This window comes from Colobus angolensis, unplaced genomic scaffold, assembly GCF_000951035.1.
Source record: "Colobus angolensis palliatus isolate OR3802 unplaced genomic scaffold, Cang.pa_1.0 Scaffold28, whole genome shotgun sequence".
Taxonomy (NCBI): Eukaryota; Metazoa; Chordata; class Mammalia; order Primates; family Cercopithecidae; genus Colobus; species Colobus angolensis.
The window spans coordinates 3548021-3562563 of NW_012116043.1; the positions used below are offsets into that span (position 1 = coordinate 3548021).

The 14543-nt window shown below is 59.6% G+C and overlaps 1 protein-coding gene across 1 annotated transcript in view; it reads left to right on the forward strand.

Moving 5' to 3' along the window:
- NCOR2 (nuclear receptor corepressor 2) overlaps positions 1-14543 on the forward strand; it is a 193981-nt gene that overhangs the window by 129260 nt on the left and 50178 nt on the right. The window contains exons 19-20 of the mRNA XM_011948414.1: positions 5588-5730; positions 13019-13166. Coding sequence (XP_011803804.1) covers positions 5588-5730; positions 13019-13166 — 291 coding nt within the window. The remainder of the gene's footprint in view (positions 1-5587; positions 5731-13018; positions 13167-14543) is intronic.

Sequence of the window (14543 nt, forward strand, 5' to 3'; positions counted from 1 at the left end):
CTTTTCCTCCCAACTTTGATAGGGTTTTGGGCAGAACATGCTGAGTGTCTCAGGGAAAAGGACAGCTGGAGGGCGGTGGTCAATGCCCCCCTCTGGCAGGCAGCCTGTGAGTCTTCATGGAAGGGGCGGGAAACATAGGGGCGGGAAGCGTCAAGGCTGGAGGTGACTGGCTGGGGGGTAGGGGGAGCGAGTGTGTTTCCAGGGTTGGGGGCGGACTTCCAAGAGAAAACAGCGGCGACATCCCCAGATTCAGGTGGGTGGCGGTGTGGTCCCCTCGGAGTCCTAGCTGTAGGTGCAGGTCTGCAGACCCTTGGAGAAAAGCAGCTTGGGAGCATCTGAGCAGGGCCGCAGGCCTCCCTGAGGGCCGGAGCACCTGGGCCGAGGAGGCTGAGTCCTGGCCCCCACAAGAACAGCTTGTCATGGGCCCCCAGATAGCATGTGGGACGCTGCCCCATGGGTGCCCAGAGCAGGATTAGCCAAGAGGAGCCCCAAGCACCTACCCCTGTGGCCACCGGGCCCCTGCGCCTATCTCTCCGCTCTGTCTGTGACTCAGACCTCCTGGCTGGACTTCCTGTCTTGGTCAATTTCACTTCCTAGTTCCTGCCTCCTGACTCTTCAGAACGAAACTCCTTCCTTAGAAATTAGAAGTAGGGTCGGGGAATCCAGACCACAGGGCATGGTGGCAGAATCTACCATCTCCGCCCTGGCACAGAGTGTGGGGGGCATGTGCCTGGGTGTCAAGGGGGATACCCCCAGCCTCTTTTGGGAGGGTGCAGAGCTAAACCCACAGCCCCCTCTTCCTTTGCAAGCTCCTTACCAGGGACCCAGACGGGTGGCAACGATGCCCAGGGTGCCCAGCAGGCCCCAGACACCTGCTGATGAGCAGTGGAATGAGGGAGCTAATTTCAGAGGCAGCAAAAGCTATGAAGATGATCAAACCCTGGGATGGCAGGGCGACGGGGGGTTCACTTTGGAGGGGCGGGCAAAGAAGGGTTCTCTGAGGAGCCATCACTTGAGCCAAGACCAGAGGGAGGACGAGGCACATCTGTGAGAAAGCCGTGGAGGTGGCAGGAGCAGCCAGTGCAAAGGCCCTGGGGCATACACGAGTGACGCAGGGAGAGGCTGGGCGGGGCATGGAGCTGGCTCCATGAGGGTTGCCCGGGCCGTCCTAGGGCCTTTGGATTTTATTCCAAGAGCTTCAGGTGGTCGCTGGAAGATTTTAAGCAGAGGAATGATTTGATGGGGTTGGCATCCTTAAAAGCGCACCGAGACCTCCCCTGCAGAGGATGGAGGGTGGGACTCAGGTAGAGAGGCCCAGATCCCGGATGTGGCTGAGGTTTGTTGCCCTCCCCTGGCATCATGCCCCAGGATGAGGGCTGGGGCATTCCAGAGACACCTTCTGCTCCCTAGGTTTTCAGGGGCAGGATAGAAGGGCTGGGGGTTAAAGGCAAAAGCAGGTTAATGATCCCAGAGTCAGGGAAGTCGGTCGTGACCTGAATCTAGGCTCCAAAGTTCAGCTCAGTTAACTTTCAACCTCCTGGGAGGCTCCCTGGCATTTCCGACAGTGTTCCTTCACGGCTGCAGGGGCTCTCAGAGGACGGAAGGGGCAGGTGTTGTCCCGAGATCCCCCAGCAGCAGAGGGCCCTTTGGGGACCCCAAATCCCCAAATCCTTCCCCCTCCCCTAAATGGTTGAAGGTCTTGTGTGCACCTGACAAAGGCTCATCAAATCCCAGGCTCCCTTTGGAATGCGAGACCAGCCCTGCTGCCCACCCATAGCCCCCGATGGAGGGCTCGGTCGGCCTCGGCAGCATCAGGCCAGGCAGGGGACAGAGCTCAGGTGGAACTGACACGGAGAGTGGGGGGACGGGTTGAGGGGATGACGGCGGAAGAAGCTGTTTGCTCCCCGTCTGCCGGGGGTGGAGAAGCTCTGTTTTTCTGGAACCCTCATCTGTTCTTACCACTGCTGACGCCGCCACCGCCGCGGATGGGGAGAGAGGGAGGGGAAGCCAGTGCCAAGTTGGCCCGCCCCTCGTGAACCTGGGCCTCTGCCACGCTCCCCCGCCCGCCCGCCCGCCCGCCGCGAGCCTCCGTCTGGAGGTCACATTCAGTCCTGCCGCGTCTCGCTGGGTCAGGCAGCAGGAAGATCAGAGCTGAGCCCGGCTGCAGGTGACACGGCTGCCCTGCTGGACCTGGGTCCTTGGATTTTGCCCAGCCCAGGGGTCTGTGGGCCCTGGCCGGCACTGCTCGCTGAGCGTCCGCACTGGGCACATTGGTGCTGGAGGAGCTCGGCACGCGCCCCAGCGATGCCTGGCCCAGGGGTGCCCCACACGCACCACTGACAACTTCCCACCACCCACCACCCTCGGGGAAGGGCACCTCGCGCGCCCACAGCGGCTTGGGGACAGCGTCAGAGGTGGCAGCAGGCGCTGGAGGAGCCCTGGGCCACCACAGGCAGGCGGGCTTGCAAAGAGCTGCCTCCCGCCCCTCTCGAGCCGGCCTCCGCCCGCCGCGTCCCTCCCTCCCTCGCTCCCTCCCTCCCTCCCTCCCTCCCTCACCGTGGGACGGAGAAGGATGTGAGGCTGAGCTGAGCCGCCAGCAGACGCCAGCCAGCAGCCTCGCAGAGCCGGCCGCGGCCGCCCAGCCTGCCGGCCCACTTCTCTGGGCCTGCTCCCCGGGGCATCTTCCCAGCCCTATGTTTCCGGAAAACTTGGCCGAGGGGGAGACGCGGATGAGAGGATGTGAGTGAGTGGTCCTGGGGAGGGGATGGGGGACTGCGGGTGCAGGGACAGGGACCGCAACGTGGCCGTCTGGGATTTGAGGCTGGGCAGCTGAGGCAGCTGGGGAGTTGGAGTTCTGGGTCCCCGGAGTGGATGGGGGTCCCAGCCCATCCTTTCCCCCGTGCCCCCTCCTCTCTCTCTCTGCTGGGTTGAGGCTCTCCTGGAAGCAGGGGTGGGACCTGGATCTGTGCCTGGGAAGGTCTGTGATGCTCTATGCAGAGGGGGTCTCTCCAGGTGGACGGGGGCTTCAAGCTGGGTCTGGCAGGGTGGGCTCCAAGGCACGGTGCGATGGAAAGTCCTTCTCCCTGTGCCCGGCACCCTCTGCCTGGGCTTCCCAAAACAGAAACCAGAGGAAGCCAGTGCCAGCCTGCCCCTACCCTGAGGCCCTGGCCGGCGCTAATGGAACACCCACTCTGGCCCTTCACAGGGCAGTTAAGGAAACTGAGGCCGGAGAGCAGAAGGGCTGGCCGAGATTGCTGGCGAGCTCTGGCCAGGTGCCCGGGTGACTCTGCCCATTGCTCCTTTGGGAGCCGCGTGTTTTCAGGAAGGACTGGGTGACCCCCATCCCTACCCCCATCCCCTCTCCCCTGCCCTCAGCCCTCTCCCACTGCCCCCATGATCGGAGTTAATTAGGGTCCCCAACCCCCAGCCAGGCTCGTAGCCACCTCATTTATTGACTGAGTTTGGAAATGTCAACCTCCCCAGTGTCGTCGGGCCACCCCCCGGGCTCTCCATGCTCACCCAACCTGGCAGGCCCAGATGGGAGACCCGCCCTCTCCCACTCGGGTTCCGGGCCTGTGATCCCTCTGGCCCGGCGTGTTTGCCTGGGCTCTCTTGGCCCCGGCTGGGGAAATATAAATAAACGCACGGCCCTGTCCACCAGGTTCTGGAAGTGGCAGCTGCTGCTGGCGCGGGCGGAGGGAAAGGTCAGGGGCCGGGTGCCACTTGATCCCACGCCCCGGCCCTCCCCTTCTGCGCCTGTCCTTGAGGAACCCTGAGGAGCGGGCCGTGAGGCCACGTGGCTCCCAGGGCCACAGCGGGCGAGCAGATGGCCTGTCAGTCAGTGCCACCCCCACGCCACAGGGGCCAGAGGACCCGGAGGGCAGGAAATCTGGGGCCCCATGCCCGCGTTGCGCGCCTTGGCTGGTCCTCTAAGCTTGGGTGAGTTGGCGGGACCCTCTGAAATCTCCCCAGGAGATTTCCCCCTCCTGGGCATGGGAAAATGGTCACAGCGTGACAGCAAGGATGAGACGGAACCAAGTCTTTGAAGGGCTTTGCAAACTCTGTGTGTTATTTAGCCATGCCATGGGCTGATGTGTGGATGTTTCTGCTGCTGTTATTTTATTTGCATTAGAGCCTTGTGTGTAGCAGGCAGGCAGCCGGCACGTGGGTGGGTAGGTGGGTGGGTAGGTGGATGGATGAATGAAGGAAGGAAGGAAGGAAGGAAGGAGGGAGGGAGGGAAGGAAGGAAGGAAGGAATGAAGGAATGAATGAAAATACCAACACAGACGGCTGCCCCTCGGCTCCACGACCCCTGAACCATTTGAGCTGGAGCTTGGCTTGCAGATTGATTTGATTCAAGGAAAATGGTCAAAAACTTTATTATGGGAAATCCTTCATTAAAGTCCTTACAAGTATAGCTCCAGCTCAGGGAGGCTGCCAAGTCCCGAGCTACGTGATTCAGCCTTGGGGCCTGCTGCCCTGGAGGGGCACCCTCTTGCCGCACATCCCCCTAGGTCAGGAGCGCTCCCTGTCTCTCCCACAGCCCTGGGAAAGTGGGCAGGCCCTACCTGCACGGGCTGGCTGGGCCATACAAGGTCACGCCGCTGGAGACACAGGCATAAATATAGAGCTGCCTGGCCTGTGCCTGTGTGTGCCACAGCTCGCGGGGCAGATGGGCCAAGGCCGGGGGCTTGGCTTCCCAGGCGCTGCCTCCGGTGCAGCAGGGGCTGGGTTTCTGCTGAGCCTGGTGTTTGTGGCCTTGAAACTAGAACGTGGGGGGCGGCATGCCGCTCTGGCCTGAGACCTGGGGATGGAGGGAACTTTTTCTGCCAATTCATGGAGGGTCTCCTCCCACAGCAGGAGGTCTGTGAGGCTGAGAGAACCTCCTGGTGGTGCGGGTTGGGGTTTGAGAGCAAATTCCAGCTGCCCAACCCGGCCTGGTGGGCCTCGAGTCCCGAGTGGGCCTTTAGGTGCCCTTAGGGAGTTTGGGCCCTGGAGGTGCCCCAGTTAACCTGGGCCCGGAGGCTCCTGGCCCCAACTCACCCCCACCCTGACCTCCACCCTCCCATCCCCTGCTCACCACGTCCCTTCCTTTCCCTGGGCCGGTGTGGCCGGAAAACAACCGTCTCCCGAGGCCTCGCCTGCAGCTGTGAGCGAGTGTCAGGGCTGGGTCACGTCGGCCGCCCTCCCGCCCAGCTTGGGGGAGGCAGGAGAGGTGGGGCCTGGGCAGAGGCTGTGCATCCTGGACATTCACAGCCCTCCGCCCCCAGACTTCTGCGTGGTGGCTCGGTGGGGCTTCACCTGTCGCTTTTGGCTCCTCCAGCCCAGGCCTTTCCCATGCATCCTGGCCTGGAGTCAAGTGACTGAGAAACCAGACCCCAGAGGCCAGCCCTACCACCCTCTAGTACCTTCCCCGCCAGGGGACACGTGGCCCATCGCTGTCTCTTCTTCCCGAGGTCCTGGGCCTGAGCAGGGAGCCCCAGGCTGGGTTTCTGCTCCAGGCCCGTTTGCCCCCCAGGCCATGTACACAGGCCCCCTCTGCCTGCCGGGCCTGGCCGCCCCTCACTGCCCTCCTCTCCCGAGACAGGTCTCCTGGAACACGGCCGCAACTGGTCGGCCATCGCCCGGATGGTGGGCTCCAAGACTGTGTCGCAGTGTAAGAACTTCTACTTCAACTACAAGAAGAGGCAGAACCTCGATGAGATCTTGCAGCAGCACAAGCTGAAGATGGTGAGTCCACAGCCGCCTGTGCCGCGCCTCCGGGGGGCTGGGAGAGGAGCCCAGGCTGCCTCAGGAGGTGCCTCTGCACCCCAGGAGGCATGGGCCAGGGAGGGGCTGTTATGCCGCCTTGTTAGAACTCAGCTTCTGGGGGTTCAAGCCTGGGAGTGCCCCGAGATGGCTGTAGCCTGCAATGCTGCTGTGTGTCCCTGCCCTGGAGAAGGGCCAGGCCAGGCTGCCCTCCACCCCCACCCGGACCCTGCTCCGATCAGACAGACACCTCTGGGGGCCCTCAGCCCCAGCTCAGGGTGTGGGGGAAGGAGCGCGCTGGACCAGACTGACTCAGCCAGGAATTCAGGCTGTCAGCGCGTTGGAATGAGGACCCGGAGGCAAATGGGTCCTGAGCGAGCAGCTCCCCCACCCCATTTGACCTCACAGCTTTAGGGCTGCTGTGGCGGGGGAGGGACAGGTCTAGGGGGCGGGGAGCGGACATCTCAGCCCCAGCATCCTGGAGGGTTTGAGGCAGGCCCCGGGAGGCTGAGACCCTTCCCTCCTGCACGAGCACAGAAGGTGCAGGCCCGCCTCACCGCCTAATGGCCTCCAAGGAGCAGCCGCTTCTTCCACAGCTGTTTCTGGGAATCAAGGAGCATTTTGAGGGAGACCTCTGCTGCTTTCCCTCTCTCCTTCACTACCTCTGTCCTTCCCTTTCTCCCTCCTTTCTCCCTCTTTGACACACTTGCCAAGCATTTTAGAGCTGGGGAAACTGAGGCTTAGCCAGGCTCATATGCAACTGAATTGGGATTTGTACCCACAGTTATGAGATCAGCACCCACGCTCTTCATCGCTAGGCTGCGTGTTTCCTCATTGATACAGAAGCACGAGGGAGGGGTTGCATAGCTCCCCTCCCCGCCTCCCCACCAAACCATGACGTCGGGCTGCCTTGCGCCTGGGTGTGAAGTGTATACAGTGTGTTCCAGACAGGCCATGCTGAATTGCTCCCTCCCTGCAACCTGCCGAGGCCCAGAGAGGGTGAGCAGGCTATGAGGTCACACAGCCTGCAGTGGGAGGGCCAGGTATAGCCTTGCCCTGTTTGAACTCTGCCCAAGCACTGTGCAGAATTTAAGGACATCCTTCCACACTCCCAAGTGGGTTCTTTGTGAGTCATGTGTGCGCGCGGCTGCTGGTGGCTCCGGGACTGAGGGGGCACAGTCCCACGGCCCTGTGGTCAGCGCTGAAATCCACCCTCTGGCCTCAGGGAGGCCCCTCCCCGTCACTTCCAGTTAAGCAGTGCCCCACGTGCCCTCCACATCAGCCCCTGGGATTTGTCCCCAGAGCTCAGGGCTTCAGGCAGCGCCCTCTTCTTCTGGATGCTTTGGGCTTTCTGATTGGGCATAGAGGAAGGCACCGTGTCTGGCTGAATGTGCAGACCTCTGTTCCTAACACCTGCTGAGGTCCCTTATGGCAAAGAGGACCCATGCCACAGCAGCCTGGGGGCGCAGAAGGGGGCCTGGGCCGGGTGGGGGGATGTTGTGGGCCACTGATTCTGTCAGCCAGGTCAGGAGTCTGAAGTGGCCCATCCGGGATGACTCAGGGGCAGGGGTTTGGCCCTGAGCATCTCCCTCGGCACAAAAAGGGCCTCCTGGCTTCTCCCCAGCCTTCCTTTCTTTGTCTCCCTCTTCACCCCGCTTCTCCCGTACCCCGCCTCCCGCTCCGGGGCCCCCTCTGCCTGTCCCCCTCACCCCGTGACCACAGGCGTCTCCTCCCCTGCAGCCTGCTGCCACACAGCCTGGCTTTCCAGGCTTCCGCAGGGTGTGGCCCTACTATACCCCCAGAGACTCCAAAACCTGAGAGTGGCTTGGAGGACCAGAGACCCCAGCATGGTGAACCATCCCATTAGGCCCAGGGCGAGACTGGGGTCAAGGCCCAGCTTGCGGATTTGGGCACCCCTGTGACCTTGGGCAGTGAATTCAGCCTTCTAAGCCTCAGTTTCCCCATCTGTAAAGTACGGGAATAACAGTTCTTATCCAGGAGGTCCTGTGAGGAGTGAACGAGTGATTACCTGTGAGGACCTTAGTGCCTGCCAGAGGGGCAATGCTCTGGGAAGGCGACCTGCCCTAGTTACTCTTACTGCTGTGGTTATTATTATTTTATCTTGACGCCATCTACCCCCTTCTCAGGGCTGCCTGAGACCTCCTCCTTTTTTTTTGAGTTGGAAGGTTTTATTAGACTAGGAGATTTGTGGGAGGTATGGGCACTGGGCCAAGGTGGCATGGGCCATGCTCAAGGCACCCTGTCGGGTGTAGTAACCACCAATGAAGCTGCTGGCATGGACAAACATGCAGCCAGCGATCCCACTGACGAGGGCCCTCTTGAATGGTGTGTGCAGGCACAGCCACAGTGTGCTATGGGTTGGGAGCAGGGACTGGGCCCAGGAGACCTGAGTTTGAATGTAGGCTCTGCCACCTACTAGCTGTGTGGCCTTGGCGAAGTGACCAGTGCTCTCTGTGCCTCAGTTTCCCCACCTGTGAAATGGGGACAATAGTGAAAGCCACCTCAAAGGGCTGTTGTGGGAATGCACTGGGTGGCTGCCTGCAGAGCGCTGGGAACGTGGCCTCGTGTGCCCCAGGCACTCTGCTAGTGACAGCTGTGATAGTGCTGATGGTAACGCGCTCACGATTGATTGATTGATTCATCCATTCGTTCAAAGAGGCACTCCAGAAGGATGGCGCAAAGCACGGCTTTGGAACTGGTGGCTTCGCACCCCAGCTCTGCTGCTTAGTGACTGGGTCCAAGGATACTGGGCTTCATTTCACCTCTCTGTGCCTCAGTTTCCACCTCTGTAAAATGGGGCTAAGAAAGGGACCCAGTCATAGGGCTGTTGAAGAACAAGTGTGTTTCTTTTTGTAAAGGGTGGTGCCTGTTCCTTGGTCAGCCCTCAATAAGCATCCAGTATTATTCTCACTGTCCATTCAGCAACCCCTTATTGAGCGCCTGCTGTATCCCAGGGAAGCGATGGCAGGTGCCCTGAGGGCAGAGGAATGGATGGGGTTTTCCTGCTGGGCTGAGGAGCTGACACTTCGTTAGTGGATCGTGGAGGGAGTGGAGGCTACATGGAAGGATTCTGAGCTGAGGCACAGCCCCCATCCAGGGCTGGACTCAAGGTGGGTCGTCCTAGTGTCAATGAGAGTGATTCTGATCCGAATGACACAGCTGATAAAGAAGGTGGCCCTTCTGTCCCCTGATGCTGAAGACTCTAGAGGTGTGGGCAGGAGGGGACCCTGAGAACCAGGTTGGGACCTGGATGAGAATGAGTGATTCGGGAGTGTGCAGTTGGTTCTCGCTCCTGGCCCACCTTGAAGGAGCACCCTCATATCGACGGCTGCAGAGAAAGCAGAGCAGATGCAGGGACCCATCGAAGGAAGCGAGGCTCAGGCCAGGCCAGCCGTCTTGACAGTGGCCACTCTTGCTGCAGTGGTGAGCTTCCCGTCGCTGCAGCATGCAAGCAGGTCTCACCAGGAGAGGTGCCGCTGAACCTGGTGACCTCCGCCTCCTGCCCTCCCCTGTGCCTGTCAGTCCTGGGGAGGAGGGTACAGCCCAGTGAATCCTAACGCAGTAACAGCCACCTCTGGCTGCTGGCCCAACCCTGTCTGGAGTACAGGAAGACATGTCACCCTTGGCCAGAGAAGGAAGGAGTGGGGAAGCAGAGGGTCAGTGGGTGTCCCCTCCTGCCTTGCACCAGGCCAGGCCCGAGTGTGGCCACAGGCGACGTCAGCAGGAAGCAGGATCCGGCGGGCGGGCGGGGCATGTCCCGGAGTTATGTAACACTTGGCCTCAGTGTCTTCTGCGAGGTTTCCCTCCCCCTCCTTATGGCCGAAGGTTACCCTTTTCTCCCATCTGTGAATGCAGGCCCCTCGGGCTCGGCTTCCATGTTCCTCAGTCTCTGTCCTCCTCAGCCTTGGCCCGGCCCCGCCTTGTTTTCTGCTGTTAATCTCTTTTACCTGAGGCTGCACAGGCCTGCAGAAAGATGGTCCGGCCAGGAAATGTTTGAACCTGGCCTGCATTCAAATCTAGGCTCCTCGACTCATGAGCTGTGTGGTCTTATGCATGTGTCTGCCTCTCTGAGCCGCTGTCCCTGTCTATCAGGTTCATTCATCTAAAGATGTAGTTACAGAGCATCTGTTCTGTGCCAGACACTGTTCCCGGTATGGTGGGAATATAGCAGAGAACAAAGATCCCAGCCCTTGAGGAACTGGTGCGAGAGACAAGTTCGCACACTCAATTTCAGAATGGACTCTGAAGATGCTATGAGAGGAATGTAGTAGAAAATGATTGATGGTGGAGGTAGGAGGGATGAGCTAATGATGGAGTGGTCAGGGAAGACCTGTCTGATGTCTGAGCTAAGGCCCGAAGGAGGTGGGGAAGTGAGTTATGCAGATATCTGGGGCAAGGGTGTCCAGGCAGAGGAACAGCCGGTGCAGAGGCCCTCTGGCTAGGGGGGCAATGTGTTTGTAGCACAGCCCCTGAGGAGGGAAGAGGGGAGAGCAGCTTGGAGAGGCAGGCGGGGTCCAGGACTGGATCACACAGGGCCATGGGGATGGAGGGAGGACTTGGGAATTTTATCCAGGTGTTGGAGAGTTTGAAGCAGGGGGTGGCATGCCCTGATACGCAGAGCAGCTGTGCAGATCCAATAAATTAATACCAGAAACCGCTTGGCGCACAGTAGGTGCTTAGTAAACATCAGCCGTAATGACCGATGCCATCACCAGCATCTCCTATTCCACACACACCAGATCCCACAGTGCTGGACCATGTGTGTAAGGATTAACTGTAACTCCTGGGACTCTCCCTGAGACCCAGCCTTGTGGGGATTCAAGGTGTTGGCACCATCCTGGTCCGCTGCCTCAGAGACCCCACCCTGCCCCCCACAGAGAGACCTTGCTCTCCAGGATGGTGGGCGCCATGAGCAGGCCGACAGGAGACCCCTGTTCCCTGCGAGACTCTGAGTATCTCCCCTGTCCCAGCCACTGCCCGGGCAGCTCGAGGCACCCAGCCCTGAGTCTTTCCTGAGCCTCTGTCTGCCAAAAATAGATTCGGGAAGCAGTGGCAGCCCTCGGCCGCAGCCGCAGAACCCACATGCCACCACTTTCTCAGGCCGCCACAGGCTCGAACTCTCCTGGGAGAGGCTCAGGGTTCGGGGCAGGGCTGGGACTGGGCCCAGGACATGTGCGGGGTTGTAGAGCTGGGCATCCCCGTGGGCCCTGTGGGCACTGGCAGGGGCAGGGCTGCGGCCCTCCGGCCGACTGTTGGTGACGGAAACTGTGACTAACGGACGAGCAGACGTTTCCCTTTTCCTCCCTGCGTTCCAAGCGGCTGTGCTCAGAGGAACCCTGTTTGCTCAGGAAGAAGGCAGGACAGGAAGTGATCCCATTCCCTGCGTGTGGCTGGGGCTTGGAGCCTGAGAACCCCTCTCCTCCCCTTCATGAGGCCCAGCTCCAGCCTGGCCATGGTGAAGGGCAGGGGTGGGCAGGGCCCACCTGGCATTTGCCCGAGAGCGGGCTGTGTGGTCTGGATGTCAGGCAGCTTTATCTTGGAATCTGGGCGCACCAGTGCAGAGGGATGTGTGATTCCCTGTGGCTGCTGCAAGGAAGTACCACAGACCGGTACAAACAGCAGAGATATGTTCTCTTCCAATTCTGGAGGCCAGACGTCTGGAACCAGTGTCCGCAGGGTTGTGCTCACGTTCAAGGCTGCAGGGGAGCCTGTTGCATCTTCCAGTGACTGCTGGCAGTTCATGACATTCCTTGGCTTGTGGCCGCATCCCTCCACATGTGTCTCGGCTGCCACAGGGTCTTCATGTCCCTGAATCCGTATTTCCCTCTTCTTCCACGACTGTCAGTCCTGTTGGATTTAGGGCCCACCCCACTCCAGTGTGGCATCATCTTAACTAATGACATCTGCAGGATCCCGTTTGTAAGTAAGGTCACAGTCTGAGGTTCCGGGTTGATGTGAACTTTGGGGGACACCATTCAACACAATAGAGGGCTCTTGGCTGAGAGCTGCGGGTACCTCCAGGTGTGGCAGAGGGCCCGCCTCTTTCTCAGCAACCCCAGAGGGATCAGGCTGCTGCCGCTCCTGTCACACCGGGCTGTGGTGGGCACCCCCCAGTGTCTTTCCAGTCCCCCGAGAGTCCCCAGTCACTTCAAGATGCCGCCTCCACGATGCCCCTGCTCTCAGCTGTCTGTGCGTTCAAGCCCACGAAGGCTGGCCTTTCACAGTTGCTCAGCAAGTCAATCAACAAACACTTTCGGAGCCTCTGCCTGGCTCAGCATGGGGACAAAGAGACACCCACCCCCGTGAGCCACAAAGATGAGCGGTTTGATGACGGTGCCTAAGTTGGGGAAGAAGGGTGGACTCTGTGAGTGAGGAGCTGGGGTTCCCGGGAGCAGGGAAAGTGGAGGCCCCACGACGTGGGCTTCTTTCCATTCCTGGACTCACCCGGAATGTTCCCCCGACGGAGGCCTTTGCACCTGTGACTCCCTGCACCTGCCACTCTCATCCAGAGCCTGGCTGGCCCCTTCCCTCCGCCGTCAAATCTTGGCTCAAATGTCACTTCCTTGCAGAAGCCCTTCCGGACTGTTCTGTCCAGAGGAGCACCTGCCCTTGTGCTCTTTGTCCCACCTCATTTCACCTGTGCAACCCTCTGAGTGGTGCTTCTGTGTGAAGAGCACATTGCTGGTCTCCTCAAAGGCAGGGCAGCCTCTGAGGGTCTACCCCTTGTCTACCCCGTGCCTTGTGTCCCCATAGCCCTGGTATGCAGAGCCGGGCACACAGTAGGTGTTCTGTAAAAATTCAGGAAATGAAATGCGAGCTTCCCAGGCTGGCCTGTCCCCTGGGGACAGGTGAGACTTGCATAGCAAGGAGAAGCTTCTGTATTCATTCACTCCACATGTGCCGATGAAGCTGACAGGGTGTCCCCAGGAGGCGTGGTCACTCACTCTGGCTAGGAGAGTCCTGGGCAGTGTCAGGCAGGTTATCTCACGCTCAGGAAGGATGTCAAGGTGGCCGGGGGGCCCGCCTGTACCCAGAGTGTACCTGGGGCTCAATAGAAGAATAAAGGCCCTGGTAAAAATAACCCCTGGCACGCTCGATTGCCGAGGTGGGGTGTGAGGGGGACGGTTGCCCTCATTGCCACATGGCCGGGATCACTGCCCTTTGCACCTGTGGCGAGGCCCCAGGCATGAGGAGTCCCCAAGCTGACAGCCCAGGCCCCAGCCCTGATCTGCTGCTTCCCTGTGCCCAGGAGAAGGAGAGGAACGCGCGGAGGAAGAAGAAGAAAGCCCCGGCGGCGGCCAGCGAGGAGACTGCGTTTCCGCCCGTGGTGGAGGATGAGGAGATGGAGGCATCGGGCGTGAGCGGAAACGAGGAGGAGATGGTGGAGGAGGCGGAAGGTGAGGGCTAGCGCAGCTTGGCGGTGGCTGGTTGCTGTGGGTCCAGGCTCTGAGGGAGGGCATGGTGGGAACTGACCCCAGCAGCGTCCTCTCCCCTGAGTCATCTGGGTCTTTCTTAGAAGGGACTTCGACTCCCTGGAATGGGAGGGCCTGACTTGCCAGAAACTCACCAGTAATGGGCACAAGATTGATGGCCACAGCAATACCGAGAATAGTCAGCTTCTCTGGGAGCCCCAAGCCTCACTCAGCCCTTCTGACACCCATGAGTTCAGTCTTATGCTTGGGTAACCGGATGTCCCTGTGGGTGCCTCTGTCTTTCACCCCATCCGGTGTCACAGTTTAGAAAAAAATTTACTTTGGAAAATAGTTTTGTTTGTTTTGTTTTGTTTTTCAGACGGAGTCTTGCTCTGTCACCCAGGGTGGAGTGCAGTGGCGTGATCTCAGCTTACTGTAACCTCTCCTCCCGGGTTCAAGCGATTCTGCCTCAGCCTCCTGAGTAGCTGGGATTACAGGCACCCGCCACCACACCCGGCTAATTTTTGTATTTTTAGTAGAAATGGGGTTTCGCCATGTTGGTCAGGCTGGTCAGGCTGGTCTCAAACTTCTGACCTCAGGTGATCTGCCCGCCTTGGCCTCCCAAAGTGCTGGGATTACAGGTGTGACCCACCACGCCAGGCCTGAAAATTGTTTTTTGTTTTTTTTTTGAGACGGAGTCTTGCTCTGTCGCCCAGGCTGGAGTGCAGTGGCTGGATCTCAGCTCACTGCAAGCTCCGCCTCCCGGGTTCACACTACTCTCCTGCCTCAGCCTCTGTAGTAGCTGGGACTACAGGTGCCCGCCACCTCGCCCGGCTAGTTTTTTTGTATTTTTTAGTAGAGACAGAGTTTCACCGTGTTAGCCAGGATGGTCTTGATCTCCTGACCTCGTGATCCGCCCGTCTCGGCCTCCCAAAGTGCTGGGATTACAGGCTTGAGCCACCGCGCCCGGCCTGAAAATTGTTTTTTGACCAGAACTCTTTTACAAGGTAACCAGTATAAATAGAACCTATCTGTCAGTCTGGAAGTATTGTAAATGTTATATAGTTATTTTTAGTGCCTCCTTTTACTCCCAAGTGTCCCTATTTGGGTGATAAATAATTCGGTCCCCTTCTTTGGTGTCCCTGTTTTCTGTATGGGGAAACTGAGGCTCGGGCACTTAAAGGTCTGGGCCCAGGTGCCCCAGGTACCACAGAGTGTGTTCTACCAGCTGTAGACTAGACAGATGCCCCACCAGGTGAGTGCTGCTGAAGAGAAGGCGTAATGCCATCGTGTGCGTGGTGCTGGCAGGTCTCCCCGGTCCCCTCAAATGGAGGACTGTGACCACATGAGCTGTGTGTTATC